This window comes from Molothrus aeneus, chromosome 15 (assembly GCF_037042795.1).
Source record: "Molothrus aeneus isolate 106 chromosome 15, BPBGC_Maene_1.0, whole genome shotgun sequence".
Lineage (NCBI taxonomy): Eukaryota > Metazoa > Chordata > Aves > Passeriformes > Icteridae > Molothrus > Molothrus aeneus.
The window spans coordinates 4812771-4826708 of record NC_089660.1 but is presented as its reverse complement, the minus strand read 5'-3'; the positions used below and the strand labels follow the sequence as shown (position 1 = coordinate 4826708).

Here is a 13938-nt window from a genome sequence, read left to right as displayed (position 1 = left end):
GTCCACATCTGCCTACTTTCTATGCCAGACAAAGTCTCTCCCTCTTGGATCCTTGTGTTTTTCCTTGCAGTAATAGGCTTGGAATACAAAGCCATTTTGCATGCAGTGGGCACTGGTTCCCACTTGCTGGAGGATGTCAGATGCACAGAGCCATCACAGAACAAGATTTTCCCTCTAATGGAGCTCTTGTGCAGCAGGAGGAATTGCTTTTATACTGCAATTACCTTCAGAGCTGTCTGACTGATCTAAGGCCGGTGGTATTTGCTGGCAAAAATGGCTCTGATGCAGATGTCCAGTCTGCTGCATTTTACCCCCTTTTTATTGTTTAAGTTTGAGGAATGAGGGGTTGCTTGGGATGAAATTTCTAAGCAGAGTTTGTGCTCTTGGTTAATGGGCCTTGGGAAAGAGGTCTGTTAATAACATGACTCATTTTGGGACGGATATGAGGTGAATGCAGGCTGCAAATGGCTGAAAATGCTCACTGTATTAGAGGAAAACAGCAGTGGAAGAACATTCACCTAGGAATGAACAGTGTTTTGCAAACAAAATGGCCAAGGTGGCAGGCCCACTCCGTTAGCATCAGCACCTCTGTGCCCGTGGAGGGGCCCCAGACTGTTCCTGTCCCTCCAGCACTGTGTCACAAACTGCACTCCCACAAACTTGCTCTCATCCCAGCATCCATGCGCCAGTGCAGCCTCCTGCAGCTCCATGCTCCACTGTCCTGCTGGCTGGAAGGGTGCTGTGCACCCCTGCATCCCAAACAGGCCCAGCCCAGTCATTCCATGCGGGCCCGGGTTCCTCCTGCTGCGCTCTCATGATCTGCTTCCGAGTGTGTCCCCATCTCTCCAGTGAGCTCAGAACTGAAAGCATGTCCTGGGAGCAGGCTTTGGCAGGAGCAGGCTGGTGCCTTGTCGTGACACGATGCCTCTGTGTTGAACAGCTTTGGTTTCCTCGCTGCTGTTTCCCATTGCAGACTCGTGTACAATGTACTGTCGGCCATCGCTCCTCAGTCTCCACCTGCCTATTTCTAGGTTTCTCCTCCTTGTGCATCTGTGTTTGGGATTATTTTTTTCTCAAGTGCATTGGCATGCATCCCCTAAGGTGGCATCTCATGGTGTTATTCCTCTCTGGACTTCTGTTTTATTCTTCTTGGTGCCTGCACCACTGGGATTCTGGTAGCCCTGGCTGAGAACACCACACCAACAACCAAATAATTTCAGAGCAGTTATGATGTGCCTATTTGCAGAAGAGCCACATGTCAGTATATTTTTCATGTACACTTCCTAAAATAACTCAGCCAAAGGATAATTTCCACTTGGGCACTCTCTTAAAGAACAGGCTGCAGGAGTTCATTCAGGGCAAGATGAAATGGAAACTTCCATATTCTTTATCCCCTCTTACTTTCAGGGCTAGTAAGTAGGACAGAAAATCAGTGTAAAGGTCTAACCTTATACAGGCAGGAAGTAACTTATTTGAGTTAGGAAAACTTCCTGACTGAAGCTGAAGTGTTACTTCCAGTTTTAGATCATTTCAGTTCAAACACTGGAGTTACTACTGAGCTGGGTTGGATCTGAATAGGTGCTGTAGGTGTGAACTGTTGTAGTGTTGCCCAGGCCCCTGAGCCATTCACTCTCCCCCATAGGTATTTTTTAACTTACTTTATCTTTCTTTCTTCCTGCCTCAGTCCCAGGAAGAAGTTTGTGATTTGCTGCATGCTGCTCCCTTCCAAAATATTTTGCCCAGGGTCTACATCAAAGGTAAGAAGCTGAGAGGGAAGCAGTGGGCAGACTCAGAGGTGTCTGCCCAGAGGCTGTTTTCTCTCTCATCTCTGCTGAGGATTAGCTCTGACCCTGCTTCCCCCTCCAAACAGATCAGTGGATACAGCCAAACATCAGGTGCAAACAAAAGCCAGGGGTGCATTACCTGTAGCATAGTTACAACCTGAAACCTCAGTCAGCTCGGGGGTTCCCTTGAGGTTTGGAAGCCATTTCACAGCCTCTTTGGAGAGTGGCAGCATGAAATGTCCATCTCAACAGGAGTGCTCGGTAGCAGGGCCGTGCTTTGGACATGTGTGATAAAGCTGCTGCTGAGACTGCACTGCCCATCCCTCCCTCCTGTGCATCACTGGCCCCTCATTGCTGTGGTTTGGCTCCCTGATCCCACAGTCTCCTCGGATGGTTGTGGGGGGCAGCTCTGAGCAAACTCTTGCGGGTCTCCACTTCCTCCTCTCATTTCACTGTTTGCTGCTCGCTTGACAGAAGGAGAACGCTTGGAGGTGCGCATGAAGCGTCTCGAAGCCAAGTATGCCCCACTCCACCTGGTTCCCCTAATAGAGAGGCTGGGCACTCCGCAGGTAAGGATTGCATTGGAAGGGATGGCTGTTGGAAACTCGTAGCAGTCCCCACATGGCCTGCTTGGCCTTGGGAAAAGTGATCCTTTTTTTTTTTTTATTATTGATTGATTGATTTTTCCCACAAAACATCAATTGGACGAGCAAATCCGAATCCTTGCCCGAGCAAACGCTCTGAAGGGAAATTTGTCAGGGACCACACACAATTTGTGTGGTGCTTCCTCCAGTCAGGAGAGCTGGCAGGGAGCTGTAAGGCAAGTGTGCTAGAAGCCAGTTCTGAATCAGAACAACTCCAAAAACCTCTTCATCTCCACTTTAAAAAGATGGAGAATTGCTGGAGTGGTTTGAGGAGAATCTTTGCAGGACTGTCCCAACAATCAATTGCCATCACTTTTGGGGATCCCATTTTAGGACTGCAGTGGGGTCCATTTAAGCTCATCCCTGTCAAGGAATTCATCTGAGAATGGTTTCCCTCCTAGCACATGCTTAGAGCTTCAGCACATGCTTAAAATTACGGCTCCATTTAAGTATCTTCTTGACGTGGGTCTCAGCTTGGGAAAGATCTCTTGTGCAGAAACTCAGTACTGTTTAAAATATCTCCCTAGACTGATCAGTGTAATGGGCAAAATTTGAGCTCCATTGATAGAAATTATCAAACTTCAAGTGCCCATTTACTTGGGGTTGATGGGATAAAAATCTTTCAAGTATCAAATGAATCAACACCCTTTTCCTGTAATGTACTGATGAGGGAATGGAAAGAACACTCAGCTGGTGTAGGAGGTGACAGATCTATGGCAGGCAGAAAGTGGTTGATTTTTTTTCCTGTATTTTTTTCTCATGGATCAAGGACATTTTGAACTTTGCATCATTGGAAATCATCTGAAATAGAGAAATTGGCTGGATAACTGAGGACTTTATCTTACTCTGTAGACACTTCCTTTTAAAGGAGACACTCGAGAAAAACAATTCACCTCTGTGTTTTCGTGTCTTTGTGTTGGTCTTTCTATCTCTCCTTCTTTCCATGCAAAATCATCATTGAATTCTGCTATTAGAGTCCACTCGTTGCTTATCTCTGCTGTAGTTACAATGGTGATGAAAACAAAAGATATTTCATGTCCCACTAAAAAGTTATTTTTCTGTAAACTGTTCCCATATTCATCACACAGGTACAGTTGGGTACCAGATTTTTATTTTTTTTTTAGCTCAAATGTAAATGAACACAAGAATTGCTTTCTATAGGTGCCTCCATAGCTTCTAAGCTTGCTCCTTTTATGCAGTTTTGGACATGCATTTTGGAAATGCAGTTTTGGACACAGACCATACAGGATTTTTTCCTACAGAATGCATAAATGCCTTGTAACAATTGTCCAGAATCTAAGCTGACATTGCCTGCTCAAAGCCTCTCCCAAAAGGTGGCCCCATGCATATTATAGTGGGGATCTATGGGGTTTTGCAGGTTTTGGGTAGGGTTCTGGCAAGTTCACCACTAAGCAGGCTGTAAAAGAGGTTCAAAAACTGGAAATCAAAACTGGATTTGTGCAATGGCAGGAAAACTGCCAGTGATTGTCGTAAATAATTACTTTGCATTGGAAATCCGAAGCAGCTGTTTGATGGACCATTTATAAAAAACCAAGGGGGTCAAAGTGGTTCATTAAAGGAATGCTCTCCCTTTTAATGCTGACCATAAAGGTATTTAGTAAGAGGTTTTCCAAAGTGCTGGTCAGTCTGGTTTCTTCCCTGGAAATAATCAGAGCATTTGCTTCTGAAGACAGAAGGAATAATTGAGTCAGCACAGTGGCATCCTGTAGCAATTTGCCTTGAGAGCATCCTTCCTCTCCTGATCTTAGAAATCAGTGGGACCCCAGACTGTGAGGCAGCTCTGAACACAGGACCAACAGCTCTCCAGCTGCTTTGCCTGTGTTAAGATGTCTCCCCAAGGATGGTAGTTCTGTATCAAAGACTGGTCTTACTGTGATGAATCTTAGAACTAAATTCTGTCTGTGAATGTGCATAACTGAGTGGCACTACCTACACTGAAAGCCAGATGCATCCCTTTCTAAATTAAGATCTCTTCAAAAATTGTGTACTAAGATCACTGAAGAAGTTTGTTCTCAAAAGTGTCCCTTTTATCACTATGTTTTAGCAAACAGTAATGCTAACACCTAATTTACCTTTGAAATGGCTCTGTTTCTGCTGTGCCTTCATTTTGCCATGACAGACCAGTGTGTGCAGATCTGTGCCCATAAGAGCTTGGAGGAGGTGAGGAGAGGGGCACTGTACAGCCTTTAGCTTAAAAGCTGGATGAAATAAATCTTTGCTTTACTTGCCAAGCAAACACAGGCAGGTGTGTGCCATGGAACCAGTGATGCTGTTCCTGCTTTTAACAGATCAAGAGATTCCTGACCAAATGTGGCCTCTGCACATCATGACAGCTTTCCCTTGATATTTGCTATTAGTTGAACACTAATTGAGCTGGGGTCCCCAGAACATCCTTGAAATTGTGGCACAAGCAAGAATTGAAACACTTCTAATTTCAAGAGCAACCAAACTAAAAATGCTTGAGGTTACTGCCAGCATAAATTGATAATCAGGAATGGGGATGTGCAGGCATATTCATGCATTTTTCAGCGTGGAATGAAGATGACCCAAGTAAACCAAGCATAATTCATGTTCTTAATGTCTGGCCAGGACCTGTGCCTGCTCTTTGTCCCAGCTGCTGCAAGTCCCCATTGTGACTGATTGGGATAACATTTTCATAGGCATTGCAGCTGCAAATGGAGAAAATGCTTAAAAACTGCTTAAAGCTCCAGGAAGTCCTCTGGGATAGGCAGAGTCTCAGTCAATGTCACACTTGTTCTGTGTGCCTGTTCCAGAGTGGTGGGAGGGGTGAAGGGCTCTGCCTGTGCAGCCGCTCCTCTGCCAGGGTGAGCACGGCAGAGCCAGAGCCTCCCACAGCCACAGGCATGGCTCTGACAGCACCCAGCTCCCGTTTCATGGGTTATTTTTGGCAGCACTGCAAAGAGAAGTCAGTCCTGCCACTGGAACAGCAGGAAATGGGGCAGCTGAGAGAATACCAGGGCAATGGGAGACCTCCATGCTCGCACCACTCTGAGCTTGGGGGAAGGCCCTGCTTGCTTGTTTTAAATCCCCCCCTCCCTTTTTTTTTTTTTTTTTTGTCCTCTTGGGGAGCAGTGGGGCTGAAATGAAGTTAATTCTCTTTTAATTTGCCTCTAGTAGAAGAGCTAAAATAACTTCATCCAGTGGAGCTATTCCAAAGTTGTATATCTAAATCTGAGTGGGGATGTCACAGAAATTATCCACGTGTGTAAAGCTTCCACATCTGGGAAAAAATTATTTGGCTTTCTTATAAACCACAAGCTTTTCAGTATCAAATTTGCAGTGGCTTCTCATCTTCCTCAGAGCTTTTTAGCCCTAACTACAAAAGAAATCAAGAAAGCCATAGGCTATCTGCATTTTGAAGAGATGATGGCAATGTCCTGGGAAGCAAAATGTCCCTGTTCTCTCCTGTTTTATCTTCATAATCTGCAGAAATCATGAGACGAAACCCATTAAATGAATCATGAAATGAAAATCTTGAAACGAAGCGCTGAGTAGCACTAACAGGGCAGAGCAGCACGCTAGCAGAATTAAGGATCAATATTTCTGGTCAGAGCTTTGCCTTCAGCTCTGGTGTTCTGACGCACATAGTTCCTCCAAAAGATTCTGAGGTCGGTGAAATGGAGCAGAGCACTGTGGTGGTGTTCACAGGGGTTCTAGGATGAGGGAAGAGACGAGAATGTTGACTCCATGTTTCGGAAGGCTTGATTTATTATTTTATTATATATATATTAAAACTATACTAAAAGAATAGAAGAAAGGATTTCATCAGAAGGCTAGCTAAGAATAGAAAAAGAATGATAACAAAGGTTTGTGACTGACCAAGGCAGTCTGAGATAGCTGGACTATGATCGGCCATTAATTAGAAACAACCACATGAGACCAATCCCAGATGCACCTGTTGCATTCCACAGCAGCAGATAACCATTGTTTACATTTTGTTCCTGAGACCTCTCAGCTTCTCAGGAGAAAAAATCCTAAGGAGAGGATTTTTCATAAAACATGTCTGTGACCGAGCACCACATTAATCCTCCTGTTTGAGGGATGAGCATTCCCTGGTGGGAAGTGCCATGGGAGCAGCCATCAGAGGTAAGGTTGGACCTCCGGGGAGAGACCAGGCAGCGTTAAACCCGGTGGGCGTGGGTCACATCCTCACTTGTGTCCCTCTGGCTGTCCCTGCCCTCAGCAAATAGCCATCGCCCGGGAGGGGGACCTGCTGACCAAGGAGCGGCTGTGCTGCGGGCTCTCCATGTTCGAGGTGATCCTGACGCGCATCCGCAGTTACCTGCAGGACCCCATCTGGCGCGGGCCGCCCCCCACCAACGGCGTCATGCACGTGGACGAGTGCGTGGAGTTCCACCGGCTCTGGAGCGCCATGCAGTTCGTGTACTGCATCCCCGTGGGCACCAACGAGTTCACGGCAGAGTGAGTGTCCCCAGCCAGCCCCCCCGGGTGCCCTCAGCTGCAGAGAGAGCCTCTGTGGAGGTAGAGGGGCAATGGAGGTGCTTGTGAAAGGATTTGGTTGTGCCCAGCTTTGTATTGGAACAGCTGGAGGAAAGAGCAAAGTGAAGGGACGTGCCTGAGGTGACAGGCAGGAGATGGGTAGATGGGCCAACAGTCCATCTATGAGTACTATGTCCTCACCAATCTTACCCCATGGTTCATCCTACACAGCCTGGCCTGGGTGTAATTCTGTATTCTCTGCTTCTGGGTTCATTTTCTCTAGGTGTATACTCAGGACTGAACCCCATTTCCCTAGGAATTCACCCAAGAAAGTTCCTGGTGCCATGGTACTTCTCTTGCCTAACTCTTGTCCTGTCATGTCTCCCCACCCATCACCCTGCTCCTCCCTCTAGGCAGTGCTTTGGAGATGGTCTGAACTGGGCAGGTTGCTCCATCATTGTTCTCCTTGGACAGCAGCGGCGCTTTGACCTCTTTGACTTCTGCTACCACCTGCTGAAGGTGCAGAGGCAGGATGGGAAAGATGAAATCATAAAAAACGTGGTAAGTTGAAGGGTGAGGTCCCAAAGGACTCAAGCCAGCACACTTCTTTCTGTTTTTTATCCTGCTTTGTCCAAACTCATCAATTACAACAAAGCCTGGTGTTAATCTTATTACTACTGGCTGCCCTTGCTGTAAGGTTTCCATCTGCAGTCTCAGCAGAGAGGCCAAGGTTTTAATTGGCTTGAAAATCAAATATTTTTTCTCCCAAAACTTTTCCCTTCTTCCTGGGGTTGGGAAACTGGTCCTGAGGAGCTGGTATTTCCAGCAACCATCCTGTGATCTCGCTGGCTTTATCAATAAGCAGCTGGGAGCCTAGACTTTGGAGTGGTTAACTGGAGACCACTCAGTGATCCTGTTAATGCTCTGTCTTGAGTCATCAAACCCAATAATGAAGCGAGTCACCGGGTCCCTGCGAGGTGCTAAGTGGAACAGGAACATGTGTTAGAGCTGCTTTGCCTTAGCAGAGCTTTCCAGCAGCAGGGCACAGGTGCTGCTACTTCCTAGCTGGTCAGATGACATAAGACCCTTCATGTGCTGTTTCTCTCCCTCCCCATCCCTCCAGCCCTTGAAGAAGATGGCCGACAGGATCAGGAAGTATCAGATCCTGAACAACGAGATCTTTGCCATCCTGAACAAGTACATGAAGTCGGTGGAAACAGACAGTTCCACGGTGGAGCACGTGCGCTGCTTCCAGCCCCCCATCCACCAGTCGCTGGCCACCACCTGCTAGTGTGGACATGGACCCTGCACGGGTTGGGAAGGGAGCAGGGACTGAACCCAAACCAGCTGGGAGGGGTAAACTTGATGGTGTGAGGCCTGACAAGGGAGTGAGGCTGGGTCTGCCTCGCCACATGAGGACACACCTTCCCCTCGCCCCGCTGGAGTGCATGTTCCTCTGTACCATCCCTGTGATCGGTTTTACTCGTAGCTTTCGGACTTGAGGGGGGTGGGGGTGGGTGGGCAAAATGTGCTTTTCTTCCATGAAGTGGTCCAGTTTTCCCTGTGATTCACCCAGTGCACACATCTCTCTGAAGCCATACTGCAGCCTCAGGTGGGAGAGCTCCACGCTCCCACGGCGCCGGGAACCCACTCCCACTGCAGAAACAGTGGGACAAATCAACACCCCCGTGACATGTGCCACCAGCCAAGCAGCAGGAGGGGCTGAAGACAAGTCCCTGATCCACTCTTTGAGGGGAAGGAGGGATGAAGGCAGGATGTCACCCATGGCAGTGCCCTGAGGATCAAGTGCTGGGTGCAGAGGAGCCCCCGCCAGGCTGGTCGTGGATTGATGCCTCACCCAGCTTTGTGCTCTCTGCTGTGTCCTTGGCCTTTCCAGCAGTTGTTTTCATGAGCTTTGGCATGTGGGCTTGAGGATAGCAATGAGGCAGTCACCAGATAACTCCTCAGCACTTCAGAGAGCTGGGGAAACAGAAAAGAGCCTGGCTTTTTCCATGCTATGGGACGTCCACTTATTTTAATGCAGAGGTTCTCCCCTGAAGACACATCTTCCGTGTGTCTGGTTTATCTTCCAATAAACCAGATTTCCTGTGGACTACAGAAGAGGCTGCATTCATGTGAATGTGCTCTCAAACGTATTAATTTGGGTGGAAGTAATCACTGGTGCTGACAGGATGCAGGTGTAGTTACCTTGAACATATGGGATCTTTGTTCTTCAGCCAAGGGTGAGAGCCAGGATGTGTAATGTGTGTGTTCTGGGATGCTATTTTCCCTTGGTGTAGACAAATTCCTAGTGGCACAGCAAACAAATACCTTTCTCCTGAGAATGGTGACTACCAGCAGGGCTTAGGAAATTTCCCATCACTCAGAAATTATGTGATTGTTTAGAAAAGAAAAAATATAGGATAAGATAGGATAAAAAAAAACACCCAGAGTTTTCCAGGTTCAGAGATGTTCAGAGAGAACACTGGAGTCTGTTGCCTTTTCCCACTCAGCTAATCTAAGATCCCTGGATATTGAGAACAGATTCAGGTGGAACTTCAAGGAGGATTTTGTAACTCCTGGTCTAACCTGCTTCTAACCCTCAGCAATGTCATTGGAGTGATCCAAAAGCCTGTGCTTGATGTGAAAGGAGATCAAACCATGTGCTCCAAGAGAAAATTATGCCAGCCTCACAACTGGCAGTGTTTCCTCAGCTCTAGCCTGGCCACAGCAAAAATTGCTGTATCCAGATGTGATAATACATATTTGTTCCATGCATTTCATCATGCCTTGTAAACTGCATGCTGTTACAGATATTAAAAAGGCAGAGCCTGGGCATTCATTCTCTCAGAGGGAGCATATAATTAATTAGTAGAAATATCTGAGCTGGAGTTTATGTCTTCAGAAACAACAGCCAGCAAACTATTGCTGGCGAGAGGAGATCTTGGTGTGTGGCATGAGTTGGTGCTCCCAGACTCTCATCACCTACTCCCTTGATAATCAATAATCAATACCCCACACATGACAAGTGCTGGGCATTTTCACACCTTGTGTTTCCTTTTATTACTGAGACAGACCTTTTCAGCTGCAGGGAGGAAATTGTGCAGCACAGTAACCTGAAAGTAAAATGAAATCTCAGGAAGTCTGGCTGAAATCTTGGCGTGGCAGGGAAGGAGCCAGCCCAGCAAGGTGAGTTCTTTGCTCTGTGTGGTGAGGAAGAGCAGCAGAAGAGCATCTAGGGCTTGCTCTCTACTTACTCTTCCACTAAGGATGTCAGTTCTGACATTCCATCATGATCCAACACTTCTACACTACTGGAGTGAGGGAATCTAGAGTTATATATTTTTAAAAGGAAGAGAAGAATCAAGCACTTTATTTTTTGTGGAAAACAAGATGCGAGGAAGATAGATCCAACCAAGATCCTATTTTTCCTGACGTAAATAGCAAGTGCTTGTTATTTTGGTATGAAAGTCTTGCTGAAAAGTTGGCACAAGTCCCTGTCTGGCTTTCAGAGCCACCTCTAGGCACAGCACAAATGAAGTGTCCTATTACATCTGACAAGCTATGGAATGCTGGAGGCTTCTTGGAAACCAGCATCAACAAGAAGTTGCTACAAAAGAATGAACTGTACCAAATGGCCCAGTCTCAGCTACCTAGACAAAAATGGGATATAGTAAGGTGAATTTAAATCCCTCTTTTCATCAGTTTAGGTCTGGAGTGAGTCATGAGATATTTCACCTAATAATCTGTAAATCTGTTTGCATTCTTTTCCTGTAGTTTTGCCAAAATTCCCTGCAACCCTGCAAAACACAGTTGCACTGGAAAGTTGTTGTACAGGTACTTGAAAGAACAGGTAGTTGAAATCTATTAGTTGCCCTCAGATTTGCTAGCAAAAATGTAAAATCCCTCCAAATTCCAAGGGATTAAATGTTTTGAGCAAAATGTCAAAGTGCATGAACAAAATGTAAAGTGTTTTGACTGTAGAGTGTATGCAGATCTTTTGCCTTGTTGCTCAAGTAGTATGAGATATCAGCTAATAATAATCACAGTCTTAATTTCTGAGATTTGATGTTACTGTCCTTTGATTATCTCAAGGATTAAGATACTCCTTAGCTTCAGTTTTCTCACCCTCTTTGTCTGTATATGAGAAAGGTCCAGGCTTAGGTCTTTAAACAACTCCATGAAAATGGACTTTTTTTCCTCCCGTGCTTTTTTAAATGTCATAATTGTTAATGGAAATAGGGAGCAAATTTGTAAGAGTTAGGGCTAAATAGTAACAGATTGCCAGGGGGTCAGGGATATTCCTCACACTTGCAGACTTTCTGCCAAGTTTGGGAGTCTTCCTTGCAGTTGTGCTTCAGTCCTGTAGTTTTCAGTCTTTTTTAATCTGCAGACTTCTAATGTTGCTTTCTTAGGGAAATGTTGACCCCTGTCTGAATCCTCCCAAGTCCACTGACAATGGACTTGCTTTTTATTACCTATATTTTCTTGCTTATGCTAAAGTAATCTACAAACTGCCCAGCACTCACCAGCCACCACTTGGGATGTCTACTCCAAAGTCAAGGTGTTGGCTCCATACAGGAATTACAGGGAGGAGAAAGGATGGCCTGTGTCATGAATGAAGTCAGAGTGGGTTATTTTAATGTTGCCTCTGGCTTTGCCATTATAAAATGGGACAGTTGGCAGTGCACGTAATTTTCTGGGATGATGCTACACTTGACTTGCAATGCTACAATAGAAAGGGGAAGTAAACTAGATGAAATTCAGCACTTCAGTGGTTTTCCTTTTAAATTCTGACAGCACTTAGTAGCACTGAACAACATTAGTCCTTTTCCTCCTGCATTACTCCAGTCCAGTAGGTTCATGTGTATTGGAGAACAAAAGAGAAAAGAATCAAAGTTGTAAAAAACCAAGAAAATATTCTCAAAAACTGTTGTCAAATGTACCATATTTGTATGAAAAGCTGCTTGAATTATTTTGTACAATGAATTTTATTTATGGTGAGGTATATTTACGCTTGTGATCTGATACAGTGTTAAATTTTTGATCCATATTTGCTATGCAGCTGAAGATGATATTTTTGTTTTGTATTATTATTTTTTGCTGTTGTTCTAAAATTCAGCCAACAGAAGCTTCCATCTCCATTAGAAGTGCTTCTGCAAGAATAAAGCATCTGATACCTGGTGATATGTCCCGTAACACAGCAACCAACAATGTGTACAACAAATGTGGGATGACTTTTGTGATGAAGAGAAATAAAAATTGGGCTCATTCATGAAATGGGCAGAATTTACCTTATGGTGTTATCATCATTGTGATAACTGTTATTTGGGAGAGCTTTCAGTTGTACCTTGCACAAAAGAAAAGCCAATTTGATAAAAATGTTAAGTTTTTGTAAAAACCAAAGGAAAATATATGATGCTTTGTGGCCAACACCAAAATGGACATATTTTCCTATAAAAAACTTAATGATTTTTGAGAATAACTTCTTTGCACGACACATTTTTAATTTTAAAACTTGTTCTAGGATAAAAGGGTCAGGGAAGGGAAAATCATAATCATTTTTAACAGATTTTGACAGGCTCTATCCAAAGCTAAACTGAGGAGCTAATTTCCTCTCATTACTGCAGCCTTGTCAACTCTACAGGGGCCTTTTTTTATTCCAGGAGATTCTCCTTGCTGTTATTTTCCCAAATATCCATTTGAAACCATTCTTAGTTTTGTGTTGAAAGCACCCAAGGAGCAGCCATGGTTGTTGACTGCAGAAGAGAAGTGGGAACCAAGGGGAAAAGGTCTGGGAGCTGAGGAATGAGGGAGAAACAACTGACATGGGTCTATGGGAGTTGGACTCCTGTGCTCATCAGCCCCAGCCCAAACTAACTGGTGTTCCCTTTCACAGCTTCTTCCCAAGGTTTCCTCATGGGAACAGCTTCCTAGCTTGAGAGGGACAGAAATGCAATGATACTTCACATAGAATTGGAGGTGAACTTTACACCACAACCAGGCAGCTCTGTTGATCTTTCCAATGTGCTCTGAGGCCGTGCTGCAGCTCTCTGGGTGATACCCTGCTGGGCAGGACTGTTTGATTGCTCAAAGTTGCCCAATATTTACTGATTTCAACATGGTTCTGCTACAGGGAATGGCAGAGGAGAGCAGGACTTTATTCCAGCATCAGTCACTGATACCGGGCAGCTTGTTTGGGTTTTATCCTTTCTCCCATCAAGATTTCTCTATTTTTTTTCTCTTTTTTTTTTAATTTTTTAACTAATTTTAGCTGCTGCGTCATGGGCACCCCAGTTCTCACCCAGTCCTATGAAGTGCTGAGAGCTCACATGGTCTCACTGGAGCCAGAAGCAATTCCTGCTTTGAGTATCAGGGTCCAAGGCTCTGAATTTTGAACAACCAGTCCTAAGGGAGCAGTATCAAAGATACAGGTCCCTATCTTTCTTCTTCCTAATGCTCCTAAATATGTTTACATCTCCAGATAAAAGTGTGCTTCCTCAATGGAGAGAACAAGTCATTAATGACTGTTTTATTCTTTCAATAGTTGAACAAAATTACCCTTTCTGTGACCCCCTCTGCGAGTCAGGAGTGCCTTTCACATGCAGCTTTGCTTGATTTAGAGTTCTGATGCAAACGCCTCCAGATAAGAAGTCTGCAAACAAACGATCTGCTGATTACGTGTCACTTCACCCACCGCTGTCCATCACCAGCCCACCACTCCTGCTCTGCCAACATGTGGCTTTGTGGGGCCACAGTGACCTGGATAAAGTATTTAGCAACCCTGGGAGAAAGGAGCTGGGGTGTATTTTATGGCCCCATGACCCTGGATCACTCAGCTCAGACCCACAGGTGCGTGCACTGGCATGGGGAGGGCAGAACTGCAAGGGTCGGAGCCCACCCTGGCCTAGGCAGGCTTGGGAACTGGCTCTGTGGGTGCTGTCTAAATCTGGTGGCACCAAATGACAGCCTCAGCCACTGCAGACATGGTTACCTTGAGACAGGCTGAATTAAAAGCTGTCTGCTCA

At 45.4% G+C, this 13938-nt stretch overlaps 1 protein-coding gene across 3 annotated transcripts in view; it reads left to right on the top strand.

Moving 5' to 3' along the window:
* Positions 1 to 12203, top strand: part of CYFIP2 (cytoplasmic FMR1 interacting protein 2) — a 50294-nt gene extending 38091 nt beyond the window's left edge. For all 3 annotated transcript variants that reach the window (XM_066560293.1, XM_066560292.1, XM_066560291.1), the window contains exons 27-31: positions 1685 to 1757; positions 2259 to 2353; positions 6654 to 6892; positions 7324 to 7471; positions 8034 to 12203. In XM_066560293.1, coding sequence (XP_066416390.1) covers positions 1685 to 1757; positions 2259 to 2353; positions 6654 to 6892; positions 7324 to 7471; positions 8034 to 8201 — 723 coding nt within the window. In that variant the 3' untranslated portion in view covers positions 8202 to 12203. The remainder of the gene's footprint in view (positions 1 to 1684; positions 1758 to 2258; positions 2354 to 6653; positions 6893 to 7323; positions 7472 to 8033) is intronic.
* Positions 12204 to 13938: the final 1735 nt, after the last annotated feature.